Consider the following 10930-nt stretch of genomic DNA (forward strand, 5'->3'; position numbering starts at 1 on the left):
TTGTGTCCCATTTAATATATTTATTGAACATAAATGCAAAATATAGATGTGCTGGTTGTGATCCCATAGTTAAGGTTGAGTTTTGCACTTAACTCAATGATTCAGCCACTTTGTATAAAAGATACACCATACCTAGAGTTGGTCAGAATTTCTTTGTCAAAACAGTTTTCCATCGGTTCAACAAAACTGAAATCTTTCATGCAATCATATCAATTTTGACAACATTTCATTTAGGAAAAAAACTGAACATTTTTGGAATGAAAAGTTTTGATTTTTCATTTCTAAATTATTTTAGTTTTGACATTTATTTTATTGTATAAATATAAAAATTAAATAAAAGGGTTGAAACATTCTGATGTATCATGAAACATTAAACATTACAAATGTATCAAAAAGAAACATTCAGATTAATTAACATTTTTGTCAGAATTTCATTTCACAAAAAAAGTTGAAATTTTGGCATTTTGTTCTGAATCTGGGTGATTTTTATTTTTTAAATCTTGATTTTTTTTTGTGTGTGGGTGTGATAGGAAATTATTTTTACTAGCTCTTAGCAACACCCTCTCCCAAAAAGCCCCCTATACTGATTCTTCGAGCACAGAATGAATTTTCCACAAATTATAAGTAAATTGGTAAATTGATTTGAGTTAAACTTAATTTAAAAATGGGTCTTGTAACAAATGTAGACATTTTTTTTCTTCTTCCAAATCATCTTAATAACAAACTAACACAGACTCTTCCAGTCCCCTTAGAGTTAAAACTGATTGAGCTCTAGTGCATATTGTAGCTGATAATGGCTCCCAAGTGCAACATCTTTCCATATACATGCCATGCTCTATAAATTACATCCTGTTCAGAGCGAGGGATTGAGTCTCTTTGTTTAGGCACAAAATTCCCATTAATGTCAGCAGGAATCATGCCTTTGGGATACTGCTTCTCCATGGCCACTGCTAAAGGCATTTGGCCAGAGAATGGTCCAAATGAATATATGTGGTCTGAGAGACACTTCTCCGATACTTTATGGCATAATTCCATTGATTTCACTAGTTACTTCTGATTTACAGGGCTCTGAGGCCCTGCTTGCACTTTAGTTGTGGTTCTCTTAGCAGTTCTTTTTAAACCCTCATTTGGGAGATACAAATATCTGAGCCAGATTGAATCACATTCACTGTAGGGTGGGAATTTGGCCTGGGTCAGATCCGATGTGCATGTTTGCAAATAAGAAACAGCACAGATAGTTCAGCTTGCTCCAGGCAGAACAGAAATAAATGTTTTTTAAAAACTGTAGATGAAATTGTTCTGCCAGTATCTACTTTTCAAGAGTTTAATCCCCAAACCTGTGCAGATTGGGTCTGTTCTGGGCCTTCAGGCAGCTCTAGCCGGTGGACTCTTGGGCAGTTTGAAATCTGCTGGTTAGCTTTTCAGCTTGCTTTGACCTTTATGATGTTCTTGTTGGTCCTTAAGGCTACAGGGCCCTATTGATTCCTGCTTTTCATCTCCTGGGTACACCCATTCATCACCATGAATAGAGCGAGGGAAGTAGGTTTGCTGCATTCTCACTTGACTTGATTAAACAGTTTCTGTTTCCATAGAATTTATGGCCCATTTTTATTAAGATCTGTCCATCAATTCCTCGTGAAGGGTAATTTGTCAAATGAACAGTCTTTGCTGTGAATATTTACTAGCCACCAGAGGATGCCTTATGCTGACCGCTAGCTGGGGCTTCCTTTTGCTAGAATGGAATAAAAGTAACGTTCCTTATAGTGCAATCCTAGTCAGGGCCTGTTCCTCTAAAGCGCTGAGCGCTCCCTCGCCAAGGTGAACCCAGTGGGAGCCAAGAGCACTCAGCATCTTACCGGATCAGGCCCCTCAATCCTCACTGAGACAGAATTCCCACTGAAGTCAATGAGAGTTTTGCCCTGGTAAGGGCTGCAGAATTGGGCCCAGTGCATATAGCACAGGTCCTTTCATTCTAGGGCTTTCTATTTCTTTGCATGATTCCTGTGTTATTTGTGGATCGTCCCTCAGCTTTTTAAGGAGGGATGCATGACAGACCTTTATTAACTCAAATACAGTGTGAAAGGGACAAAACCAAAGTAGCTGGGCATGGGAGGGGTTGATCTTTTGAGGCCTGATCCATTGCCCATTGAAGGGAGTGGAAAGCTCCTGCCGGTTTCAATGGATGCTGAACCAGGCTCTTAAAGTCAGAGGGCCAAATTCTGTTCCCATTCACACCACTGTAAATCTGGAGTAACTTTTGTAATCAGTGGCGTAACACCACACTTACATTGATGTAACAGAGCAGAGTTGATTTGTTTTATATCCTTCCAAACCTGTAGTTTTGTAACAGTAGGAGAGCCTTAATTTGATTGATGTAAGCACTGCACTGTATCCTGGTTCCTGCAGTGCTCTCATCCCTCACGTACGCGCCTTGTGGGTCTGTTCTGTGGAGCTAAGCTTTCCACGTCTCTCCTCGCTGATCTGCTAGCCTGCTCGTTCTCCCCAAACTCCCCCGCTGGTCTCGCCCCACTTCACTTCTCACCAAAGGTTTAAGAGCTGAGTGTTACGATGAAGGTCACTTGTTGCCAAGATTCCAGCGCCTATGCAAAATGCACTCTAGCAGGTGTACTTGGACACTGTGAAGGGTTGCAAATAACTAAGAAATCAGCTGCGGTTGTCAAAAGAAGTAACATGCGTTTTGTGATGCAGGATTCTGGAATTGTTTTTGCCCTGCTATTAGCTTTCTTGCTACACAGATGGATGCTGTAAATCCTTACTCACATGAGTAATTAATAAGCGCCAGTGGGATGGTTGTAAGAACAAGGGTTTGCAGGATCAGACCGTGGGGGCTTGCAAAGTTTGGAAATGCACTGTGGGCCTCCTGGGTCATTAGCATGAGTTAATAGGCTTCTGCTCAACTCCTCTTGTGAGATTCACAGTGTAGCTGGCATAGGGATGCCGTTAGTTTTTGATGGATGGTTTTTGTTCTGTCACAGACCTTCATTGAAATGGAAAGGACAAAATATTTCCCAAGCAGATGCTGCTTAGAGAGGGTTCCAGAATTTTGTTGTCAATCTGAGATCTCCTTCTGGAGCTGAAGCCAAGCATCAGAATAGAAATGGGAAAGCACGGACAGCCTGAATGCCCTGCCCTTTCCCCAGACCCCCATGTGGAGGGTATCTGTATGTTGAGTTGCCTTTTCCAAAGGGAGGGCATACCTCTGGTCCAAAGAGCTGTGTGGGAGGAGCACGCAGCCAGGGTGGAGAGGAAGGCATGTTGGCTCAGATCCTCAAAGGTATTTAGGAACTAAACTTGCACTGATTTCAGTGGAAGTTAGGTGCCTAAATACCTTTGAGGATCTTGGCCCCTGTCCTCATAGAACCAGGCTGTCAGGAAGGGATGGCGAGATGTTGCAGGGCCCTGGGACATTGCACGTGCATGCGCTCACATACACACAAGCAATGGTAGGTGTCCCCACCAGCAGGGAGGATCCTGCACTGAATCAGTGAGCAAACTTTCCCACAAGGATTTGTACCAAGACTGTGTCTGTGAAGAGAGGAGAGTGTTTATTTGCTCCTTGCTAACCTCAGCTGAGGAGTTGAGCCTGCAAGATACCGGGTGTCCTCATCCCCTTCGGTAGAAGTCAAGAGCTTTCAGCGCCTCACAGGATCAGCCAACACTTTTTGGTTCATGTATTATCCCAAGCCATCATTATCCCACAGCCAGGGGCTGTACTAGACTCTACATACACACCAACTCCTGGTACAGCATCCCCAAAGCTTATATGGAGATGGTTACACAACAGATTAACGGGAACATATGATACTGGGTCAGACCAAAGGTCCATCTAGCCCAGTATCCTGTCTTCTGACAGTGGCCAGTGCCAGATGCTTCAGAGGGAATGAACAGAACCGGGAATCATCAAGTGACAAAGTATCTTGTAGTAGTGGAAACAAATAGCAGCAGAGAAATATTTTTAAAGGGGAAGAGATGTCTTTGTTGTCTGTTTATTTCTTAACCTGAATTTCTCTTTTTGTCTCCCATACTAGACAGCGGGGGCAACTGGGAATTCAGATATTTTGCAAGTCCTACCATTGCACCGGGCGTGTTTCATAGATACCAGGATCTGCCTTTGTACTGTAAACCAGCACAAGAAAATGCCTCATCTTTCATTGCATCGCTCTAGTTCTAAATTAATGGCAATGCACAGCAGCAGGACTGCACACAGCAGCAATGGCACGTTATTGAAAGTCAATGTTAAGACTTATTTATTCTTTTTTATTCTTTTTAAATAGCACGACTGGCACTACTGTTTGTAGAAGGCTGAAATTCTCAGCCAGTTTCAGGACTGGGTAGTTCTTGGCAGCTTCCTTGTCTCATGCCAACCTTTCTCTCCTCTTATAATTTTGCCTGTGTTACAGTCTGATGTATTTATTTCGTACTGGGAGAAGGGAACGATAATTGTTTACAGCATCAAAAAACCCCAAGAGACATAAGATGGCCTTCATCCCACTGCAGAGCCTGAAGAATCTCTCTGAGAGCAGGGGTCTCCCTTACAGAATTTTTATCATCAGAAGGGAACTTGACGAAGAAATCTAATCCTTCCAGTGCTGGATAGCCCCTGAAATTACATCTCACAGAGACCCACTAAGCACTTTGATTGAAGCAGTTCTAGGGCTGCTGGAAAAATTAATTTTCAAATATACGGCATTTGATATTGACTGCAGCTCGGGATGCTGAACCCTGTAGCTTTTCTAGCATACCAAGTACCAACAGAAATGACTACTTTCAAAGCTGGCTCAGAGCAAACCTGTGCATGCTTCCCTGGGTCAGTGCATATAAAGAAGGGATGACATTAGCACTTAGGTCTTCGAGGGTTGTGGAGGGCTAGGGAAAGTTGCCATCTGAAATTAAATGATGTTGCCAAATAGTGTAATGAAGGGCGGTTAGACCCTTTTACAGGAATGGCCTTGGTACCAAGTGGGGTTTTCCTACTAAATATTGAGGAGATGGATTGCGGATGAGTTTGGATAAAGGGATGATTTCTAGATGTCATGCTCTGGATGTGCCCAAAGCATAAGTGTTGGATTTTTGTACTAGATGCCTCAGTGATTGAAGTTCTTCCCCCTCTCTGCAGAGGTTCAGTTGTAGCCATTCACATATAAGAAATCTGCTCTGTTCTTGTTTTGCAGAGTATATGAAAGAATCTGTGTGTAGTTCAAGCACCTGCTCTCTGAACAGCAGCGAAAACCCATACGCTACCATTAAGGATCCACCCATCTTGACATGTAAACACTCGGAGAGCAGTTATGTGGAAATGAAATCACCCATTCACAGGGATTCGCCCTATTCAGAAATGCCAACCTCATCAACCACTAATAAAAATATATATGAAGTTGGTAAGTGTCCTAGATAACCACGGAAGCTCAGCAGATCAGCAGAAGCAAACATTAGTTTTAGCAGTATTCTCTCTTGAGTTTTACATTAGGGGCAGTCGTCATTAGGATTTGGCAGAATCAAGAGACAACTGTGCTTTATGGGATAGGGACTGTGTTGATTTTTCCTATCTAGGGTCCCAAGTTTGGGATCAAAGAGTAATACAACCCTTCTGTGAGCGAGCTTGTTTTTAAACTGTTTTGAGTTTCAAATCCCAATTGCAAGATTAAAAAAGAAATGGCAGATCGTTGGAAAGCGTTCTTTGCAGTGCCCTTGGAACTAAGTCCGGAGTAGCAGAAAGTGTTTGGAAAGGATTTGTCTTTATGCATGTGTTAACATGAGCATGTAAAGCTCCGATGATCAGAACTAGCAGCTTGCTAGCCATTGTAACCCATTTTTCATTGTATCTTCAGAGCCCACTGTCAGTGTGGTCCAAGAAGCCCGTGGTCGTAGTGCTAATTACAGCCAGAATCCATATGACCTGCCTAAGAACAGCCACATTCCTAGTCATTATGACCTTCTCCCTGTAAGACACAGCCCTACCCATGGGCCATCTTGGGACAAGCAGTCTTAAAGGGATACGCTTCGCTGTTGCAATGCTGTGAACATTCATTCTCTCTGACTCGATGAAAGAAACGAAGACAATCCTTTTTGGTTTTGCAATACACTGACATGACTTGAAATAGTATTACACAAGGAACCTAACCTAACAGAACATTTGTTTGGGCCAACTTGCTGCTGCATGATATGGAAAAAGATGTTTTTATACAGATCACAGAAAAATAAAGAACCATCATCTCCATCTGACTGGAATAATTACTCAAGGAAGCTGTTTGCATAGTCCAGTCAAAGACTCTACAGACTGTGTTCTCCTAATTGTAAACTAAAACAACCCACCCACCCCCACCTGTAAGTACTTACAGCTACAGATGTACATTTCTACTACCCACGTAAAGAGACCTTTACTGTTAGAAACAAGACATCTAAAAAGACGCTGGAATGTATTTTACATACACATCGTGGAAAAGGATACACTTAAAAAAAAAAAAAAACCAGGAAAGACTGCTGTTTAATTCAGCTGATATAATTTGTAAACCTTGGTTCATGCTGTTGTCATATCCATTCTGCGTACATGTCAATTTTATTCTTGGTAAATTAGTTTGTAATCAGTTCCTGTTTCTACTGGCTGCCAGGATATTTTAGTAGAGGACTCTTACATATACACCATCTGTGGTTATTCTCAATGCCTCCTGCTCATTTTAAGCGATGTAAATCTTCACAAGTCTCCAGTGATCTTTTATCATAGAGCTCATCTAAACAGTGTGTGTCATGCCCAACATATATAATTACAGCCATACTGGGCCAGACCAATGGTCCATCTAGCCCCGTATCCTGCCAGAGGCATCATACGGAAGTCCGTCATTGAGCGATCCATCCCCTGTTGTCCAGGCCTAGCATCTGGCAGTCAGATGCTTAGGGATACATTTTTAACAAACTATGGAAACCTTTGATTGTTGGTGGTGTTATATTTGTCTTATACAACTGCTACTTTATTCGATACAGTGGCCCAGACTGTCGTCTGCTCTAAATTGGCATATAGCTTCAGTGACTTCAATGGAGCTATGCAGATTCACAGCGGCTGAGAAGCTGTTCCACTTCAGTGTGTCAAAAATAGAACCTTGTTTCTGTTCTGCATCCAAACCAGTGCTTTCTAGACCATCTTTCCAAGCCATTCCCTCATAGCCAGATTAATTGCGTACCATTTATAATAAACCCTTTAATTTCACCTGCATTACCATGTAGTGCAACTTTATCCACCTCTGAGTCTACCTGAAATGTGCCAAGTATCAGAGGGGGAGCTGTGTTAGTCTGGATCTGTAAAAGCAGCAAAGATGCATCTGACGAAGTGGGTATTCACCCACGAAAGCTCATGCTCCAAAACGTCTGTTAGTCTATAAGGTGCCCCAGGATTCTTTGCTGTTTCTACCTGAAATGTCATTAAACTGAGCTGTGACCAGATTTCCTTTTTAAACAGCTGTTCGTGGAATAATGACCATGAGGTTTGCCTGTGGTATGGCTTTGGAATAAGCCTCCCAGATTATTTTTTATAGTCCTTAACATAGAAAATAGAATACTTGCTATTAAGCAGTTTCTTGTAGATCTTGAGCATGAAGTAGTGTTGATGCTAAGTATGTAATTTTATTAGGCAAATGTGGGAGTAGCAAATTGATTGCATCTTAAATATGAAAGTCTGTTGCACTTTTGCTGTTCTGATGGAACTGTAAGAGCAAGAAAAGCAACTGTGATCAGTTTGTTAAAGCATGAAGTGGTAAGTTAAAAATACTAATACAGGAAATAGTGGCCTAAGGGCCTGGTAGTAAGATTCAGAGCCTTTCACCTCTAGGTCACTGGTCTGAATCTGGCTCTAGCTGGGAGTCATTGTTAGTGGATGACAGGCCTGCAGGAAATGAACTGGTGTGGGGGCCAGTCTAGTTCCTAGTAGACAGGAGTTTAATGGCATATGGAAAACCCCATTGCAGTTTGAACCGTTAATGGAAACGCCCAGAGGCCAGGAGCTGAATGTGCTGTGGAGACTGAACTACCTGCTCAGTGCTGGGCTTAAGGCCTTGTGTCAGGGCAGTGCAAAGAAACGTGCATTAATGTCGGCCGAGCCAGTGCTACACTTCTTTGTGCTTCTCTACTGTCAATCCGGTAACGTACTAAATTCTCTTGGCAAGGGGTGGGGAGAAGTGCTGGCAATACAGCATTTTTAAAAAAGCTGGAATCTTTCATGGGCAGAGGTGGACACAAGTTCAGAAACCCTTTATGCAACTGGCAACTTCTGCAGTTCAGACAGCTGAACTAACTCCAGAGAGCTCTTTCCCCATAGGGTTAAAAGAAGCTGCTGTTCACGTTGCAAGAAATACATAAATATTTACATGAATGCTGCATGTGTGCATGGGGGCAAATGATTGATCAGCAATAGGAATTTTGCTTTCCAGAAAAGCCTTATTCAAGACGTAACTAGACTATTATTTTGTAGGGCCAGGTAGGAATATATTTTATTTAGCATATAGGAAGACTTACCTCAAAACTATCAATGAAAAGGCAGTTAATCACATAAGGCTATTGTTAGAGACGTGCCATACGTCTAGCACTAGCACAAAGCAGTGTAAGCTGCAAGTCTAAACAATGTATATGTTGTGTTTCTGTCCAGTATGGACTTTGGAGAGCAGCGATATGCTGGGCTTTTTCAAAGCTGGATTGCCAAACCAAATGAAATGATGTGCATAGAGGTTAACAGGAGGCAGGAGGGGGAAATACATTCTTGTACATTAGCATTAGTTTAGAAAATAGACACTGAAATGGCAATACTTTTTTAAAGCAAGACAGATTTGTAATATATTTGTTCACTGTGCTAAGGTACTTGTACCTTGTACAAAATAAATGGTGTTTCTCTCAATCTGCACTTCTCAAATGTATTCATTTGCAGCCTAAACCTGTTAGAGGCATGAGCATTCTCCGTACCCCAGGACTGGTTACGGAAGGGCTTACATTCGCCTACCCAAACAACTCTGAGAACATTCAAGCCAATTTCAGGCACGTAAAGTAGAAAAGTTAATTTCAACAGTTCTGAGAATGAGCGAATCTAAACTCAAAGTGAAGTAAATCAGAGACTAATTCCTAAGCCAGGGGCCAGTCACATCCTAGCTTTAAAGCAAGCTGTAAGCACCTTTTCATCAATTGCTCTGGCAACTCTTAAACTTGCCCATAAGTTAAACCTGCGTAAGCAGAATGGAGCATCATAATGGTGCTATCAAAGCCTGGCCTAGCTCCCATACAGCTGTAGGAGCTATTTCAAACAAGGTGCGACTGTGAGGTCCCTTTCGGCTTTTTGTGCAGTAAGCTGAGGCTGCGATCCTGCAGACATTATTTTAAGGCTAAGATTTTGCCATGGTTATTTTTAGTAAAAGTCACGGAGAGATCATGGGCAATACACAAAACTTCATGGAAGCCATGATCTGTCTGTGACTCTTGCTGCTGCAGCGCCATGTTTCTCCTGTCACCGTGGGGGCTGGGACTGGGAGCTGTGGTGTCTCCCTCCCACCCCCCGGCTGTCCTCTGTTGCTGGACCCGAGGCAACTGTCACCTGTCACTGGAACCCCACAGGGGGACCCTGAGGAGGCTGTGCCAGCTCCAGGGGCTGAAGCAGAAAATGTCATGGAGGTCTCTGGAAGTCACGACTGCTGTGACAGAAATGTAGCCTTAATTAGTGTACAAGCTGTACCCACGGGGAGCCCCCTTGACTTCAGCTGGCTCAGTCATCCATCCATGTGGTGTACATTGCAGTGTCAGGGCCTAGTCCAGGGGTAGGCAACCTATGGCACGAGCTGATTTTCAGTGGCACTCACTGCCCAGGTCCTGGCCACTGCTCTGGGGGAGCTCTGCATTTTAATTTAATTTTAAATGACGCTTCTTAAACATTTTTAAAACCTTATTTACGTTACATACAACAATAGTTTAGTTCTATATTATAGACTTATAGAAAGAGACCTTCTAAACCATTAACATGAATTACTGGCATGTGAAACCTTAAATCAGAGTGAGTAAATGAAGACTCAGCACAGCACTTCTCAAAGGTTGCCGACCCCTGGCCTAGTCTATTGTATGTATTAATGCTAATCAGTAAATTACAAGCTAAACCATGCAGCAGAAGCAGCTACAGAATTAAGCTCCCTCTACAGCAGTGTAGTGACTGCTAAATTGAGACTTTCAGTATTTGTAATTCAAATGTCCAAAGATCTTGTTAACCAAAGCCCACACGCACAATCCTCTTATTTTGCCACTCACTAAGCTATTCAACTCTGGAAAATTCATCAGGTTTAAACAACTAAATGTAAGTAATTGTAATAAGGTGCTATAGACAATAATTCTGCACCCTTTACCACAAATACAAGGTGGAAATACTGATCTTTGCAATATGGGTTTATGATGGTTAAAATCTGGGCTTTCAAAAAAGTGTGTGCAAGTAAAGGCTTCTGCTGGATAAACCTCATTTTATAATTTAATGAAAAACTTTTGTGGGGCCCTATGCTGGTGCCCAAGCACTATACCTTATAATGAAAAGTCACCTATGTGAGAAGAGAAGAATCAGTGTCACGTATGCTGCTGGGAGCTTCATCTGTAATGGAAGGGCAGTAAGGCCCCTGCTGGGTCATTTGTTCAGTATCAGCTCAAAAGGAACTGTTACACCTAGTGAATACTCACAGGGATTTTTTTGAAGCACCTTTTTTATTCCTTGGGGGTTTACCCAGCTGAGTAACAAACAAGACAACCCTGCTTACAGGTGGAGGGTGGATGTGATCAGAACTTAATATGGAGCTACATATTTGGACAAAACATTGCAGAGACAGGAACTACCAGCAAAGGTTTGTAATGGGTAAGAACTCACCTCTGTAGTATAAAAGCAAACACACATTTCAAATATAACAAA

The 10930-nt window shown here is 42.2% G+C and overlaps 1 protein-coding gene across 11 annotated transcripts in view; it reads left to right on the plus strand.

Moving 5' to 3' along the window:
• The window catches only part of MEGF11 (multiple EGF like domains 11), a 377287-nt gene extending 370431 nt beyond the window's left edge, over positions 1-6856 (plus strand). For 5 of the 11 annotated variants that reach the window (XM_030578784.1, XM_030578786.1, XM_030578787.1 and 2 more), the window contains 2 exons: positions 5193-5399; positions 5850-6856. In XM_030578784.1, coding sequence (XP_030434644.1) covers positions 5193-5399; positions 5850-6010 — 368 coding nt within the window. In that variant the 3' untranslated portion in view covers positions 6011-6856. Of the gene's footprint in view, positions 1-4049; positions 4237-5192; positions 5400-5849 lie in introns of those variants that run through there. The other 6 variants (XR_004002431.1, XR_004002432.1, XR_004002433.1 and 3 more) reach the window with 4 other exon arrangements.
• Positions 6857-10930: the final 4074 nt, after the last annotated feature.

Source organism: Gopherus evgoodei, chromosome 10 (genome assembly GCF_007399415.2).
Source record: "Gopherus evgoodei ecotype Sinaloan lineage chromosome 10, rGopEvg1_v1.p, whole genome shotgun sequence".
Taxonomy (NCBI): Eukaryota; Metazoa; Chordata; order Testudines; family Testudinidae; genus Gopherus; species Gopherus evgoodei.